General features: G+C 42.4%; 1 protein-coding gene across 1 annotated transcript; it reads left to right on the top strand.

Moving 5' to 3' along the window:
• The first annotated feature begins 8,533 nt into the window (after positions 1–8,533).
• Positions 8,534–18,572, top strand: LOC120931266 (cocaine- and amphetamine-regulated transcript protein-like). The gene is made up of 3 exons (XM_040342540.1): positions 8,534–8,884; positions 9,012–9,089; positions 18,102–18,572. Exons 1-3 carry the CDS (start codon positions 8,549–8,551, stop codon positions 18,207–18,209), a joined length of 522 nt encoding a protein of 173 aa, XP_040198474.1. The 5' UTR covers positions 8,534–8,548; the 3' UTR covers positions 18,210–18,572.
• The last annotated feature ends 273 nt before the right edge of the window (positions 18,573–18,845 follow it).

Below are 18,845 nucleotides of genomic sequence, written 5' to 3'. Positions count from 1 at the left end.
AAGGACATCGATTTTCTTTGGGAGCCACATGGCACGACCGCGCAATTGTCAGTTAAAGCGACGCAGTGCCGAAAGCTGAAATTTCGCCTGAGCAGAAAGGGGGTATATGTGCCCAGTAAGCAAGTGGTTAAGGGGCGTGGAAAGGGGTGTGTCCTATGCCTGCATACTTTTGCTCATAGGTGTCCCTCATTCTCATCTCAAAAAGTTGGGAGGTGTGCTCCAGCTCTCACTGGCGAATCCCTCTCCCTATGAAGTGTACACTTACCAGACCTTGGCAAGTAAAGAGCCTGGATGGATGGTCCCATCAATCCTCCTTGTAGGCTGTTAGTGGATGATTATTGGTTAGGTGTGTCAGGACATCAGGGAATGATTGGCTCGTCCCGCTGATCATTCAGTCTGTGTTATCCACCGCCCGATCGTCCTCACTCAGAGATCCCAAAGATGATACTGTGGTCTCATAAAAACAGATAGCAGCACCATAGCGTAATTCCAAAAAGTCATATATTGATAAACTTTTTAAATCGCATATGCTATGTGCATAGGTTCAAAGACTTGGATCGATACAAAAAATGTCAGCACGAACACCGAATGATAGGGTTTTCGCTATGCGCTCTCTTATTTCCAGATGATAGCTGATTAAAACCCCGTCTCGTCTCTCCGGCACCCTAGCTGACCATGAATAAATGCTGCGTGCTTTATCCCTGACAAGTTCTTCGAACTGACTTCATCTGAGGTTAAAACAACCTTTTTATTAAAGAAAAGGAAAACTAATGCAGACCTCATCAGGACTGTAAACTGTAATGACTTACAATTTTGTTCTTTGGCTTAGTTATCCTTTAAGAAGTTGAACTTCCACCTGATGGTAATCCCAAAATGAGATGATTTAGAGCAGTGGTCTTCCATCTGCAGCCCGCAGGGCAGCCATCAGGAATTATGGGGCCCTTTACACAGCTTCAGGCATGGGCCCTCCTGGAGCAGAGAACCGGGGGGGGGGGGGTGCTGCCGCCTGAAATTGAGAAGCGGAGGGGGGCTGCTGCAAATTAAGAAGCGGGGGGTAGCTCTTTAATAAAAAGAAAAAATAAATTGAAAATATATATATATTTTTTTTTTAAAAGGGGGGTTGCCATCTGGGGCCCTGGGGACCTCTGGGCCCTTTAATAAAAAATATGTATATATAGATATATAAATCTACACTTTTTCTCCCACTGACACCAATGATGATGAGGCACTATTCCTTTTAGTTTAAAAGATTTGGGTAATAATCCATTTAAAAGAGGGATATATAGCTCGCTGGCGCACCTGTAAGGTGTGGTCTATGCCAATGATGAGGCACTATTCCTCCCACTAATACCAATGATGGAGCACTACTCCTTATCCTATTGACCACAGGCATTATGTCATTTTTTTTTTACTTTCACTGATCACCAAGCCCCAGGCATTTCCAGAAGGCCCTAGAAAGAACAAGAAGGTCTTAGTGATGCTGCCTGTGAATCACCAGCTGCTAACTTTGAGACGCTCCCACCCTTCACAAACCTAGAACAAACAGTCTGCTCAACCTCTTGACCACTGGGCACTTAAACCCCCTTCCTAACCAGACCAATTTTCAGCTTTCGGTGCTCTCACAATTTGAATGACAATAACTCAGTCATACAACATTGTGCCCATCTGAAATTTTTGTCCTTTTTCCCCACAAATAGAGCTTTCTTTTGGTGGTATTTGATCACCTCTGGGTTTTTTATTTTTTGCACTATAAAAGAAAAAACACTGAAAATTCTGTAAGTGCATTTGTCACAGATCCAGCCACAGCAGCTGCTGCTGCTTCCGCTCTCCCCCCTTTCCTCTCACACTGTACCGATCGGTACAGAGAGGAGAGGGAGGAACCGGCGTCATGAAATGACGCCGGTTTGTTTACAAGTGATCGCTCCGTCATTTGACGGAGCGTTCACGTGGTAAACGGCCGCTATCAGAGGCAATTTACCGCGATCTGTGATGCGCCGGGTCTTCTAGACCCGGCGCTCACAATTGATTCCGGGGGCGCGCGAGTGAAGGATTCTGGGAGGACGTCCTCCCAGAATAACTCCACCGCGCTGTAGACGTCTTTTGTCTATGGCGTGGTGGGAAAGTGGTTAAAGCGGAGTTCCAGCCACAATTTCACTTTTTAAATATAAATACCCCTGTAATACATAAGCTTAATGTATTCTAGTAAAGTTAGTCTGTAAACTAAGGTCCGTTTTGTTAGGTTGTTACAGCATTTAGACACTTTATAAAATAGAAATTGACTGGGGCCATCTTAAGTGTGGGCATCATGAAGCCAGACTGTATGACTTCCTGGATTTCAGCCTTGCAGATCTTGCACATGCTCAGTGCAGCACAAGCAGTGTAATAGGTTTCAGATCAGGTTTCAGCACCTGTACTGTCCAAGTCACATGATTCTTCGAGACTGAGGAGTGCACAGACTCCTGGAAAGTTACACCCACTACATTCCCAGGAGTCTGTGTGGTGTAGGTTAGGAAGCTTAAGCACCTAGGTGCAGGAAGAGGGAAGATTATCTATTCTGCCTAGCAACAACACTTTGAAGGCATATAAAAAAAGACTAATGACATTTTTTTAAAACTACTGATGTAATGTTATATTTATGGGTGGAACTCCACTTTAAATTTGCCTACACTACCAAAAATTGTAACCTCTAGCACCTACCGATGTGAAGCATGCTAAACTAGGTTGAGCACACTATGCTGCTATACCCATATATGATAATGGGACACTTTAAAGCCCAACGCCGGGAAATCTGAAAATGTATTCTAGGAGAGAGTAAGGACGTATTTACATGTGTGGTTAACATAGCCCTCCTCTGTAAAGTGATCCATGGAGCATTTGATAGGCAGTGAGGTGGCAATAAGTCATCTTCTCAGTGTCTGTTTTAATCCTCAAAATACCAGACCACCACAACCATGTGCATTTCATGCTGTTACATGGCAGTCCTAGTGCAGCCCCATTCGCTTTGGGTACCGCCAGCTGAACATGATATGCTGCTTAATTTTTGTTGCTGCTGTGGCATGTGTACTGTCCTGAGCGGGTGTATGCCCTTGTTCAAGTGATTTCTACTGCTTCCAGGACTTTACCCAATCCTCCACTTCCCTGAGAGTCTCTCCCAGTGGTGGACTGTCCCTCAGCATCATTATGTCCAGTGCCAAGCTATGGGCCCTGCATAAGTCTTAATGTAATGTTTATAGCCTTATGCCCTGTACACACGATCGGTCCACCCGATGAAAACGGTCATGTCAGAACGCGGTGACGTAAAACACAACGACGTGCTGAAAAAAATGAAGTTCAATGCTTCCAAGCATGCGTTAACTTGATTCTGAGCATGCGTTAAATTTAAAACAAGATTGATTTTTTTTAACCCATGGATAAATAACCGATGGGGCCTACACACGATCGGTTTGGTCCGATGAAAACAGTCCAGCAGACCGTTCTCATCGGTTTGACCGATCGGGTGTACGCGGCATTAGACTGCTGGAGCATGGGGGAAAAGCCGCTGCTAGAACCAGTCTACTAGTGCCATGGAGAGAAAGTATCAGTTGAACAAATCTTCTTTTTCTACGCCACCTAGCTTTAAATGAGCAGTTAACCCTTGCAGTGCTACCACAAGAATGTTCAAGCTTTCTGGAGTTACATAGTAGGTGAGGTTAAAAAAAGACACAAGTCCATCAAGTCCAACCTATGTGTGTGATTATATGTCAGTATTACTTTGCATATCCCTGTTCCTATCCCTATTCGTGTTTTGAAATTATCTATGCTCCATGCTGAAACCACTGCTTGTGGAAGAGAATTCCACATCCTTACTGCTCTTACAATAAAGAACCCTCTAATTTAATGCTCGTAATCTTTCCTCATAACTAAGGTCCTCCAGTCCCTTTGTTAGTTTTGTTGCCCTTCTCTAGACAGTCTCCAGTTCCAGCACATCCTTTATGAGGACTGGTACCCAGAACTGGATGGCATACTCCAGGTGCGGCAGGACCAGAGTCTTGTAGAGTGGGAGAATTATCGTTTTATCTCTGGAGTAAATCCCCTTTTTAAATGCATGCCAATATTCTATTGGCTTTGCTTGCAGCAGCCTGGCATTGCATGCAATTGCTGAGCCTGTCATCTAATAGGACCACCAGGTCCTTTTCCTTTCTAGATTCCCCCAGAGGTTCACCCCCTAATAAGTAGATTGCATTCATATTTTTGGCACCCAAATTTATTATTTTACATTTTTCTACATTAAAATTAATTTTTCATGTAGTTGCCCACCCCATTATTGCTTCTTCTTGCAAGGTTTCCACATCCCATGGAGAAGTAATTGCTCTGCTTAGCTTAGTATCGTCCGCAAATACTGAGATTGACCTGTTTATCCTATCCTCCAGGTCATTTATGAATAAATTAAATATTAGTCCCAGGACAGATTCCTGGGGACCACATCTTTCTACACCGGACACTTCCGAGTATTTATCACTTCCCTCTGAACTCGCCCCTGTAGCCAGTCTTCAATCCATGTGCTCACCCTATGGTCCATGCCGACAGACCTTAGTTTGTGCAGTAAATGTTTATGGGGAAATGTCTTTGCAAAATTCAGATACATCACTATATCTATGGACCTTCCTTTATCTAGATGGCGGCTCACCTCTTCATAAAAGGTTAATAGATTGGTTTGTCAAAAATGAGCTCAAGGGGTGTTAAACCCAAAACCCCAAATGTATTATATTGCAGCTTACCAGCCATTACATGTAGCGGCTGCATTCGTTTTCTTTTTTTTTTGGCTTTTTTCCCATCTGTTTTTACCCAGTGATCTGGCCAGCACCACACCTCCTGTATTAGTGAGACACAACTCTGGAGGAATGAATACAGGAGGCACAGCAGACAACAGCATTGTCAGTTTGGGGGCAGGGGAGTATTAAATTAATTCACAGATTTAGATACTGTGACAGACCCAACCAGGACAGGGGCTTTTGGAGGGGACTGCATGATAGCCTCTTGCCTACTGACTACGGGCCCTGGCATTTGAGGGAGCTACAAGAATTCAGGAAGATGTCCTGTTATATAATGCAAGATGACATTACCACATTTAACAGTCAAGGAAGCCATGATGGTCTCTGCCAACCTGAAACTCAGTGAGAAGATGGATGTGAAAAAGCTGGTTAATGAGATTTGGACATCCCTGGGTCTTCTTGAATACTGGTACTGAACTGTCTGGGTGGGCACTGACCTGAATCACCTAGGTTTGTCTAGGTGACTAGTTGTTAGCTTACTTTTTAATTAGCTTACTGTTTATGTTATGTTAGGTGTTCATTAGATGCAATACAGTTTACTGTTTGCATTGTTTAGGATAATGTGATCAAGCTCTTACCTGATTTTGTGTGGTATATATTCTGTGCAAATGTACAATAACGTGGGTTCCAGTTGCACCTAAGCTAGTGTCATCTAGTTCTTGGGTGCAATACTGAGCTATGATTCCTGGTTTCAGAGTGGAGGAAGCTGTATCTTGGAGGAAGTACCCAGACGGGTGCTAGGCAGTCCGTTACAGATACACTAACTAATTGAAGCCAAACTGCAGCCACACTTTATAATCAGTTACAGCACCTTTTTCCTATTGAGATAAAGGTTTTACATAAATAAATAAATAAAAGCTGATTATTTGAATCACCCCTTCCAGTGTTAAGTGGTTTGTTTCATCCATATAAACCAGGGTTGTCTGGCCGTGGGAGCCCTCTAATGTGGCCTGCAACCTCCTGTTTTGGGATGGAGGGTCAGCAAGCCCAGATCGCCACCCACTATCCCAGAGCATCAGTGTTCTGAGTGGAGCAGGGACTAGAGAAAGCGCGGCTGTGGAGCCATTGTGATACCAATTGGGACAGCAACAGCCAGCAATACCTGTAGCCAGGGAGATTCCTGAATGGAAGATTATTATTATTAAAGGTCAGTTTATATTATAAAATCACAGTGTATATATGGGCATATCTGTTCTGCAGTGGTTACTCCAGGCTGCTTTTTAAACTAATCTGCAGGTGCAGAGCATTTTACCTGCGGGTTACCTGCACTGAGCCATAGACTTCTGTTATTACCTGCGGGTGTGGTGCACTTTTTGAAAGCGCACTAAAACTCCTGAATGCACTTTCAAAAAGTGCACCACACCTGCAGGATATGATAGAATTCTATAGCAAAGTGCAACTAACCCGCAGGAATGCCACAGGTGCGCTGTGCTGCACCGACGGTCCGGGTAAATCGCAGCACATCAGTGTGAAAGAAGCGCCCCCTTCCCTCTGAGTCATAGCGCGCGATGTAGGAAGCAACGTGGTGTAAAATCCAAGCCTCGTTTTAGGATGGAACACAAACGAGGGGTGTGTGTTGTATCCACGTCCGCACCATCACGATGCGGAAGTGGAAGAGTATAGACCGGGACTTGAGTGTCACGTGATGATCACGTGTATGTACACCAAGCCTCGGTATGGAAATACAGGAAAATAAATGTGTAGCGCTTAAAATGACTGTCAATAATGAAAATCAAATACCAATAAATGTGAAAATATAACACACAAAACAATTATGAATAGAATGTGCATCAATCGTATATGAGTCCCTTTCCCTAAGGAACAAGAAATGTACCGCTGGCACGTGATGCAAGGTGAAATGTTGCACCTGTTGATTGGTAACAAAACACAAAACTGATATGATCGACTGCTGTTAGATGAAAAAGTTTGCATACATCAAAAAGTCAATCAAGTGAATGAGTGAATGGATGAAAATAAGTGACTTCTCCAATGTGATAATCCCACCACCGAAAGCAATGCAGGCTTACCGGAGCACGTTGATTTAAGATGACATATGCCACCGAAAGTCAGAGAAGGTTTATAATGACTGATGTCATAAAGGATCCTTGGCAGAGTCGCACGTTAGCCTGTCATCATATCTTCTATAGGATGGGTGAATGGAAAGAAAGAAATCGCCCCGAACCTTTTTCTAAGTCGGAGCGACATGCGTCGCTCCTATTAGAACGGTTCTATTGCATAGAATGGGACGCAACTCGTCAGGCGGCTGAGCCGTCTGACGAGTCGCCCCAGTGTGAACCGGCTCTTACCTCCACTGTGCAGCTCGTTTTGATAACGTTTTCTGGGGTCCCCCGGTGGCTTTCTCAGCTCCTCCCCACATTAGATAACCCCCTCTGGGAAGCGCTCTCCCAAGAGGGTTACCTCCTGAGTCCTGTATTTGGCATCCATAGCTGATGAGTACAGAAATCTGCCCCGCCCCCCAGCGCCCACATCATTGTATTTGATTGACAGCAGGGCGAGCCAATGGCTGCGCTGCTATCAATCTATCCAATGAAGAGCCGAGAAGCCCAGGCAAAGGAAGAGCGTGTTCGCAACGCGAGACTTTCCAGGGCTCAGGTAAGTAATAGGGGGGGGCTGGGGGGCCGGTGATAGTCATAGGATGCATCAAGGTGAAAAAACATGAACCTTTACAACCCCTTTAAAGCGGGGGTTCACCCAAAAAATTTTTTTTAACATTACATTCAGCCAAGTTGTCCTAATGACAATCGGCTGTTTTTTTTCCCCCGTACATACCTTATTTCACCGCCGCTTCCGGGTATGTCTTCTCCGGGACTGGGCGTTCCTATCTGATTGACAGGCTTCCGACCGTCGCATACTACGCGTCATGAGTTGCCGAAAGAAGCTGAACGTCAGTGCGCAGGCGCCGTATAGAGCCGCATCGACGTTCGGCTTCTTTCGGCAACTCGCGACGCGTAGTATGCGATGGTCAGAAGCCTGTCAATCAGATAGGAACGCCCAGTGCCGGAGAAGACATACCCAGAAGCGGCGGTGAAATAAGGTATGTACGGGGAAAAAAAACAGCCAATTGTCATTAGGACAACTTGGCTGAATGTAATGTTAAACATTTATTTTTGGGTGAACCCCCGCTTTAAAGGGGTTGTAAAGGTTCATGTTTTTTCACCTTAATGCATCTTATGACTCTTTACAACCCCTTTAAAGCGGGGGTTCACCCAAAAATACATTTTTAACATTACATTCAGCCAAGTTGTCCTAATGACAATCGGCTGTTTTTTTCCCCCGTACATACCGTATTTTCACCGCCGCTTCCGGGTATGTCTTCTCCGGGACTGGGCGTTCCTATCTGATTGACAGGCTTCCGACTGTCGCATACTACGCGTCACGAGTTGCCGAAAGAAGCCGAACATCGATGCGGCTCTATACGGCGCCTGCGCACTGACGTTCGGCTTCTTTCGGCAACTCGTGACGCGTAGTATGCGACGGTCGGAAGCCTGTCAATCAGATAGGAACGCCCAGTCCCGGAGAAGACAAAATAAAATGTGTATGGTGGAGATGAAGTGGAGCTTTTTTCCATGTACTGATAATACTGAAGACTCTCCGATGATCAGAGCTCCTGTTATCCCTGCAATGTGTTTCTGCAGAGACAGATCGTTGCTAGCACCATGCCTTGCAGCAGAAGAAATGCAGAGTAGTGGAGTGCTGTGTGGCCCCCCATTGGAGGGATGGGATGGATCACAGCTCAGGCGACGAATCGCACTTTTGCTGTCTTCCCAGATCCTCTTCTAGCTCACAGCGGGAGGGGCCCTAAGAGTTTAAAAGCAACTTGTCCGCCGGGCCCCCCAGAGTTCTCACCAGAGAAGAGCAGCGAGAGGAGCGAAGAGGAGACACCGCTCATCGTGCGATCCACATTCAGCACCATGGAAAGCTCCTCGCTCCTCATCCGACTCCTGGGTGCCAGTGTCCTCCTCTTCTGCCTCTGCCAGGGCCAATCCTCCCGGGAGCTCTCCTCCGAGGACTTCGAGGTCAAGAAGATGCCCACATCCTCCGAGAAGGAGCTGGTCAGTCTCCCCTCCACCCCCCACATATTGTACTCACACCTTCCCCATGTAGACAAAATAGAGTCAGTGAGTGCTCAGATTGTTCCTGCTGCTGATACCTGCTGATTGAAGTGTGTGTTCCCTATAGGTAGAGGCAATGGAAGAGCTGCTGGGGAAATTCCAGGACAGGTACCCTCTGTATCAGAAGAGAGCCCAGATCCCAATGGTGAGCTTCTTTTATTACATTGTACTTATTAGAAATGAGACACAGGGAACAAAATCACACACAGATTCTGTTTTATAAAGTAAATGCAGTGTGAAATATTAGTCCAAATACATATCATATTTACACACTCACTGAAATACATATAATATTTATTTACATACTCACTGAAATACATATAATACATGCTTTTAATAACTTAAAGATTATATATATAAAAAAATATTTTAGAGTGTGTGAATGGACATGTATTTATGATATATTTTGCACATAATTGTCCATATACTATCTATATTATATTTATTTAATATTTTATGTACGCACACATTATTTATATATATATATATATATATATATATATATATATATGTATATGTAAATATATATTTAAGAATGTACGTTAAATAATCTATATATAGTGTAAATATATATTTAATATAATGTAAATATATATTTAAGAATGTACGTTAATAAATAATATATTTTATTTATATATCTATATATATATATATATATATATATATATATATATATATATATATATGGAACAACATCACATAGATTCAATTTTATAAAGTAAATGCAATGTAAAATATTACTCAGTCCAAAGTCCAAATACATATAATATTTATTTACATTTATATATATATATAATTTTATTTTAGTGCTAGTTCACACCAGATGCAGTTCCGTTCAGTTCCGTACGATTTTTTCTGCACTAAAAATGCATGCACAGTGTTTTCCATGTATTCCAATGGCTCTAGTTCACACCATGCAGTCAGTTTACAGTGCAGAAACTGACCGGAAACAGACTGCATGGTGTGAACTAGAGCCATTGGAATACATGGAAAACACTGTGCATGCATTTTTAGTGCAACAAAAAAGCGCACGGAACTGAAGGGAACTGCATCTGGTGTGAACTAGCACATAGAGCATGGAAATGAACATTTATTTATGCTAGATTATATTTTGCACAGTATTTTCTCTCTCTCTCTCTCTCTCTCTCTCTCTCTCTCTCTCTCTCCATATATATATATATATAGTTAAAATATATATTTAGGAGTGTGTGTAAATTAATATAATATTTATTATATATTTATAGTTACCAACCTGCACATTATTGCAGGGTGCAGGTTGGTTACTATAAAGGGCAGGAATGCCTGAAGTTGCTATGTTACTGGCTATAAATATATACTTACTGTCCTGTAACCTCTTAGCATTATATATTTATTATATAGTTGCTGTTTTTTTTGGGGGGGGGGGGGGGGGGGGGGATCCGCCTGGTTACTTGTATAGATGATGCTGTTCAAATGTTAAACTATATATATATATAAAACAAAATATGTCTGTGTGTGTGTGTGTGTGTGTGTGTGTATATGTTCTTCAAATAGTTTCCACGCTTTTTTAAACTCTATTAAAAAAAAGGGGGGTGGAAACTTTTTGAAGACCCCTATATATATATATATATATATATATATATATATATATATATATATATATATATATATAGTGTGTGTGTGTATATAATCTGCTGTCAAAAAGGTGGACTGCACATCCTGTGTGTCGGGTGCTGGGAACAGGCAGGCTCCAATCTGCCACTACTATTCTATACCAATGAGGCACCACACTCCAAAAAAGTTCCTTGTTTAGTATTTACTTGTTTTATATGTAGCGAACATCTTCTGACATGTTCATGATGTTTACTACTATTAAATTATGATAAAGAAAAAAAGAATAATAGTACATAATAATAAGAAAGTACTGAGAAAAAAAGTTTTGAGAGTACAATGACTCATTGGTGTGTGTGTGTGTGTGTGTATGTATATATATATATATATATATATATATATATATATATATATATATATATATATATATATATATATATATATATATATATATATATATATATATATATATATATATATATATATATATATATATATATATATATATATATACAGAAATAAAAGGGGCTGCAGTAAAAAAGAGAGCTTTATTTATTGCTCACACACCAGTGATACTTCAGGCATCCCTGCCCTTTCTGAAGCTTGAGGAAGGGCAGGGATGTTTGAAACATCACTGTTGTGATAAATGTATGTGTGAGTAATAATTATAGCTCTCTTTTGTACTGCAGCCCCTCTTTGTTTTTTTGGTGGTTACAGAGATCTACCTGGCTGCTTCTGCATCACTGCTATTTACCCTTACACACCATATATATCATGAAAAATATAAAATGTATTTACACCTCTTAAAGTATTGAATAAATGCCAAAAAGCAAAAGTCTGCACTGATGCAGTCAGGAGAAACTGGTAAAAGTATTATTTCATATGGAATGTAATCAGCATAGAAAAGAAGAGACCTGACTACTATCATGAGCAGCTTTATCACCCTAAGAAAGGGAGTGTGTTTGGACTATACCTCCCTCCCTTCTCCATAACAGGGGAAGGTGTTTTATAGTCCACAAAGATAGCAGGAAATAAGGCTGGAAGGTATCAACTCACAAGATTTCTGGCTGGATGAACAGATATTTTGTTTTATTTTATATGCACTTGCCGAACAGCTATAAAAACACTTCAATGAGGGAGAAATTAAGATAAATGTATTGCAAGAGATTACGTGCACTTAAATAATTAAAGGAAAGTGCAGGAACCCATAAAACCAACATCATCCGAAAACACCTGGGAGTGCATTATAGTTGTTCCAGGGTTATCCAATTTATTCTACCATCACAGATCCAGAAATGTACACTATGTGGTTGATGTACTAAAATAGGCTGTTCACTTTGAAAGGGAATTTTCCCTTAGCGTAGTTAATATGCTGAAAATGTCATTAGCAAAGCATGCCCAATCATAGGCAAATAAAATAAACAGTATTTTTGTTTGCACATAATTGTATGATAGAAGTCAACAGAGCTTCATCTCTTTTACCAAGCAAAAGGACAATTCCCTTGCAAAGTAAAAATTCCCCTCCAGAGTGAACAGCCTGTTTGCTTTTAGTAAATCAACCTCATACTCTGTTGTATAAAATAAATGCAGTGTGAAATATCACTCAATCCAAATACATATAATATTTTTTTACATACACACATCCCTACCTCCTAAAGTATTTTGACGTTGAATATCTAATAATTTAGATGGTATCATAAGGCAAAGGGCCAGATCCACAGAGCAAGTACGCCGGCGTATCTACTGAAACGCTGGCGTACTTTCAAATTTCCCGCGTCGTATCGTTGTTTTGAATCCTCAAAACAAGATACGACGGCTTCTGGGTTAGATCCGACAGGTGTATGTCTTCGTAAGATGCAATACTTCGGCGTCCGCTGGGTGGTGTTTTCCACGTCGGGTATGCAAATTAGCGATTTACGACGATCCACGAACGTACGCGCGGCCGTCGCATTTTCTAACGCCGTCTGTAGTCGGCCTTTTCCGGCGTATAGTTAAAGCTGGTATTTTGCGGCGTATAGATAGAATTGCCATGTTAAGTATGGCCGTCGTTCCCGCGTCGAAATTTGATTTTTATTTTTGCGTAAGTCGTCCGTGAATAGCGATGGACGTAACTCACGTCTAAGTTCAAAAAATGACGTTGTTGCGACGTCATTTCACGCAAAGCACGGCGGGAAATTTCTGGACGACGCATGCGCATTTCATTTGGCGTGGGGACGCGCTTCATTTAAATGAAACCCGCCCCCAACCCGCCCAATTTCAAATCCGCTGACATAAATACACTACGCCGCCGTAACTTACGGCGCAAACTCGCTGAGGATTCGAAAATGCGCCAGGTAAGGTACGCCGGCGTAGCGTATCTCTGATACACTGCGCCGATCGAAATGTATGTGGATCTGGCTCAAAATGTCTATTGCTAGCTTGTAAGGTATGATTATACGTGTAGTTCACTAATTACATCAGTACAAAATTTGTTACCAGAGAAAAACAGAATTCCTTTTCTTTTGGAACTTTCTTTATTGGCTTAAAAAAAGCAACGTGCTCTGTGTAAAGTGCAGAACCCATCACACTGATTTTATGTTTGGTCCAATCTGGGTGAACACGTCATTTCAGGCATCTCATCCAATAAATATGCAAATATGAAAAAGGTTTGAAGTGGGATTAAAATTGAATTAAAAATAAAACCACTATGTATCTCCATTTCTGGTGATCTCACTGGAAGGATTCCAGTTAGTCAGTAATTACAAGATGGTATTTTTCAGATGACCAGTGGTGAGAAGATGGTGTATTTTCCCACCATGTTTTGCCAACAATGGCTTCCTCAGGAGATTACAGGCCACCAATAAATATATGGAACCCAAAACACCACCGGGGGGATCACCAGCTGAGGTCAACACCGATGCGGAGATGAAGCACCATGCAGCCACAGAGGACACATAACTACCAAGCTATATCTATCCATACTTTTGGAAATAAGCCACTCTAACTGCAGGCGCCCTCCTGTGTCTATTTTGCAATCTAACCCCAACTTTGTCATTATGTGTCCTCTGTGGCCGCATGGTGTTCCCTCTCCGCATTGGTGTTGACCTCAGCAGGTGATTCCATATATTGGGTTCCATACCGTGTTTCCCCCGAAAATAATATTATATTAATTTTGGCAACAAAAGACACAGTAGGGCTTATTTTAGGGGTAGGTCTTACCATGTAACGTGCTGTCTTCCCCCCCCCCCCCTTTCTCTCCCTGCCTGACAGGAATTCCTGGTGTGAATTGAGTTAAAAATCTTGTAAAATCCTATAATTTACTCTATTACACTAGTATATACTGTAATGTAAAATGTTTTTTTTTTCTGTAATATATTTGTGCCAAATATCTCCATTATAGTGCCGTTCTACACTTCTGTGACCTGCCGGTGCTCTCTTCCCTGGAATTATATTACAGAAACACACACATTGTACACTATATACAACTGTAATCGAGTGGATTATAGGATTTTACAAGCATTTTAAACTAGGGCTTATATTTCAGCCCTCCTGGGAAAAAAATGATGTGTCTTAATTTTGGGGTAGGTCTTATTTTCAGGGAAACACAGTTTTATTGGTGGCCTGTAATCCCATGAGAAAGCCATTGTTGGCGAAACATGTTGGGAAAATACACCATCTTGTCACCATTGGTCATTTAGTAATTACTGACTAATTGGAATCCTTCCAGTGAGATCACCACAAATGGAGATATATAAGGATACATAATAGTTTCATTTTTGATTACATTTTAATCATGTTTACTAAAACATTTCATGTTTTAAATATTTCATGTTCTCATTTTTTTGTAGGCACCGCTATATTTCCTACATTTCCATAGCACCAATATATTTCCAATACACCTGGGAGTTCATTATAGCTTTCTTGGGATTATCCAATTTATTCTACCATCACAGACCCAAAATGCATACCAAGTTCCCACAACTTGAGTAAGGGCTGACATTGCCTTGAAACACTGTGCATCTGTGGACCTGCGGTGATAAAAAAAATCCTGCAAAGGCTGTGGTGTGATAATAAGGGATTGGCACATAATGGAACCCCCGAGCTGCCACTGACTATCACGTTAACTGATTACATTATTTGCCTAACCCATAGCAAACAATCAGTTACCCTTCAATGCTCTGTTCTGTCTCCACTTAGACTCGATTCACACCTATGCATGTTGCTTTTGAGCGTTTTTGCGGTGCTTGCTGCGTTTTTTGACGTGCGTTTTTACCGCGATTTGCGCTTACGTTACATAGCACCGCACCTCTGGACCCCTTTACATTACACAGCCTCCCACAGTTTGTTACACAGACACCCCCTAACAGTTCTGGACCCCCTGCATGTTACACAGACCCCCTCCCTACAGTACAGACCCCCTCCCTACAGTACAGACCCCCTCCCTGAAGTACAGACCCCCTCCCTACAGTGAAGACCCCCCTACAGTACAGACCCCCCTACATTATAGATCCCCTCTACAATAGAGACCCCCCTACATTACAGACCCCCTCTACAATACAGACCCCCCCTACATTACAGCCCCCCCTACAATACAGACTCCCCTACATTACAGAGACGTGACATGTGGCCCGCGGCCCACCGGGCATATGCCCGGAATGCATTATGGCCAGTCCAGGCCTGCTGGACAGAATGAGCAGTTAATCCGTGCAGTGGAGGCACAGCCCCACTGAATGTAAGCACTTTTTTTTGCTCGGAAATGGGCTTTAAAGTGGTTGTAAACCCCACTTTTTTGACTTTATACCTACAGGTAAGCCTTATTATAAGCTTACCTGTAGGTAAAAGAATATCTCCTAAACCTGTACGGTTTAGAAGAAATTTCCCTCGCAATGCACCACTGATTTCAGCGGCGCATGCGCAGGGGGGATCCTCGGCTGAAGGGCCGGCCCTTGCCGGCCCTTGCCGGAATGAAATCTCCCGTGCGCATGCGCAGGAGTGACGTCATCGCTGCTCCAGCCAATCACAGCGCTGGAGTGGCAATACCCGGAAGACACGCCGAGTCAAGATGACATCTCGCTCGGCGTGGACCAGGTAAGTTCTCTTCTCCTCGTTCCGAGGTAAGTATTTCATAATGAGCTACCATGAGCTGTAAATATAAAACATTCCGTGAGACCTTAAAGCGGTTGTAAACCCGCATATACAATTTTTTTTTTTTTTTTTACACCTGCAAGGCAAAAGCCATAATGAGCTAGTATGCACCACATATTAATGTGGTGCATACTAGCTCATTATGGCTTTTGCCTTGCAGGTGTAAAAAAAAAAAAAAAAATTGTATATGCGGGTTTACAACCGCTTTAAGGTCTCACGGAATGTTTTATATTTACAGCTCATGGTAGCATGATTGGTAAGTTGTAGAAAGTTTTGAATAAAAGACAAGAATGTAGCATACCTAGACTACATCCTACATTGATGCTCATTGTAGGCAGGAGACAAATTGGTGACTTCTCAAGAAACCCTTAACATCTGGAGCAGTGTTTCCAAACTTCATTCCCCCAACAGGCTATGTTTGGAATTTTCCCTTTAGATTAAATAGCTGTTATAAATACTAAGACATTGACATTGACATAAATAACCTGTGCAAGGTGAAGGAAATCCCCAAAACATAATCTGTTGGGGGCAGTTGTGGACTGAGGTTGGGGACCACTGCTCTGGAGGGACCCTAAAGTTCCAGGAAGTCCTGGTTGAGAAAGCCTGGTTTAAATGAATAACGCATTGTACACGCTACTAGTTTTTTTCTTTCTGTTTAACCCAGCAGGGCTGAATGCAAAAAAACAGACAGCTCAGGAAGAGCAGCTGTACTAACCATGCAATGTTAGTACAGCAATTTCTCCTGCTGTGCTATTGTGTTCTGACAGGGGGACGGTCCCCCTGTCAGAACAGTCCGGTCTGCGTTCTCAGTCATTGGCTGAGTGCGCTGATTGGGAGCCAATCAGCAGACCTTTTTTGTTCATGCCCCTTCAATAGAAGCCGGCCAATGGCCAACTTCTGTCAGACTGACTGCAGTACACATGGGCTGAATGTCGGCCGGTTTCGCCTGACATTCCGCTTGTGTGTACTAGATCTAAGCCCAGGTTCACACTGGGCTGCGGGCGTGAAGCTAAACTTGCACAATTTCACTCCCACTGGTCAGTCCCGATTTCGGCTGCGATTACAGAGACATCTGTGCAGGTTTCTGCACAGATGTCAATGTAAACCACGGGCCGAAATCGCAAAAAGTAGTACAGAAGCTACTTTTTGAAATCGGTGCAGCGTCGCAGATGCGGCATCGCATCGATTAGGACGGTGCCATTGCCGGCAAATGCCGCCATTTCAAAATGCGATTTGACATGTCAAATCGCATGTCAAAATGCACCAGTGTGAACCTAGGCTAAGCCTGTAAATCTGATGCTAACGATGGGTTGTTGTATTCTGCCCTACTCTTTGCATTACCCTAATAATTAGGACTCTTTTACCATTAGAAATTATCATAGGTGTGTGCCTGGTGTTCCTTGGGACACTCTAATCACCTCATGTGGTGCAGACTTCCCCCTGCTGATATTTCACAAAAGCCCCCTAATGGGGCTCCAAAAAAAATGTATAAAAATAAAAAAAACTAACAACGTCCATTGCCCTACTGACACCAACCTCTGCTCTACTGACACCATCCACTGCTTTACTGACACCGTTCACTGCCCTACTAACACCGTCCATGTTTTCATACATTTGGGGTGCACACCTTAATGCAGTAACCTGCACACACATGTGTATATTATCTTGATGTACTTTATATATTTTTTGATAGGGTAACACATATTGCATGCTATTCTGGGACACATCTTAGGCCTCGTATACACGACCGAGGAACTCAACGGGCGAAACACATCGTTTTGCTCGTCGAGTTCCTTGTTAGGCTGTTGAGGAACTCGACAAAGCAAGTTTCTCCATTCCCGTCGAGGAAAAAGAAGACATGCTCTTTTTTTGGCTCGACGGGATCCTCGACAGTTTCCTCGTCAAAAAATGTACACACGACTGGTTTTTCGGGCAAAAAAAAAATCCCAGCAAGTTTCTTGCTGGTTTTTGCCGAGAAACTTGGTCGTGTGTACGAGGCCTTAGGCCTCGTGCACACGACCGAGTTTCTCGGCAAAAACCAGCAAGAAACTTGCTGGGAGATATTTTTTTGCAGAGGAAACCGGTCGTGTGTACATTTTCGTCGAGGAAACTGTCGAGAAACTCAATGAGCAAAAAAGAGAGCATGTCTTCTTTTTCCTTGACGGGAATGGAGAAACTTGCCTTGTCGAGTTCCTCGACAGCCTAACAAGGAACTTGGCGAGGAAAACTATGTGTTTCGCCCGTCGAGTTCCTCGGTCGTGTGTACGAGGTTTAAGACATAATTTTCACCAAGCTTAACGCATTTAAAATAAATATCATTATTCAAAGTGTGGTCACTTGAATTGATATAGCTTCACTTTTTCAGTTCTCATGATTACATCCAGGGATCCCTGTTGGCTCTTGTAACAACATTTCTGTTATGTTTGTCTGTCCCCATTCTCAGTGTGACATTGGAGAGAGGTGTGCCGTGAAGCAAGGTCCCAGAATTGGCAAGCTGTGTGACTGTTCCCGCGGATCGTCCTGCAACACTTTCCTGCTAAAGTGCATATGAAGAGAATACGTGTCATTTGCAGCCCTTGTGTTTACAGATCACATAGCACCAACCTTTGTAAAGAGATCAACAACTCCATTGCTTGCCTGTTTACACCGCTCCTGTTTACTTTAAAGCAAGCTCTTATTCAGTCAGTTCTAAAAAAGAGGTCTTCTTGTTCACAGCACACCAGAGGAAAAATGATGATCGCTGACATTTAACTAGTTTCAAGACTAGCATAATTCTTCTTATAGGTCATCTTCTATGTCAAAGATTGTAGATTATTTCCTAGTGAATTTATTATTATTTATTACACTTACCTTATTTTATCTTATATGTGCACTTTCATAAACATCTAGAATAAACTGTACAAGTAAAACTTTATTGCCTATGTTATTATTGCGTGCAATGTTATTATTGAGCTTGTTCATTGTTGTATCCCTAACATATAATTGCTCTTTTGCATATTGGTTATTTCTTCAAGCTTATCTATGCAATCTTACATCTAAACTGGGTTACATAGTTACATAGGACCAGACCCACATACATTTAGAGATACGCTACGCCGCCGTACCTTACCTGCCGCATTTTCGAATCCTCAGCGATTTAGCGCCGTAAGTTACGGCGGCGTAGTGTATTTCTGGCGGCGGATTTCAA

The sequence above is a fragment of the Rana temporaria genome, chromosome 3, assembly GCF_905171775.1.
Source record: "Rana temporaria chromosome 3, aRanTem1.1, whole genome shotgun sequence".
Taxonomy (NCBI): domain Eukaryota; kingdom Metazoa; phylum Chordata; class Amphibia; order Anura; family Ranidae; genus Rana; species Rana temporaria.
The sequence above is the reverse complement of the archived record's forward strand: the minus strand, read 5'-3'. Positions and strand labels throughout refer to the sequence as shown.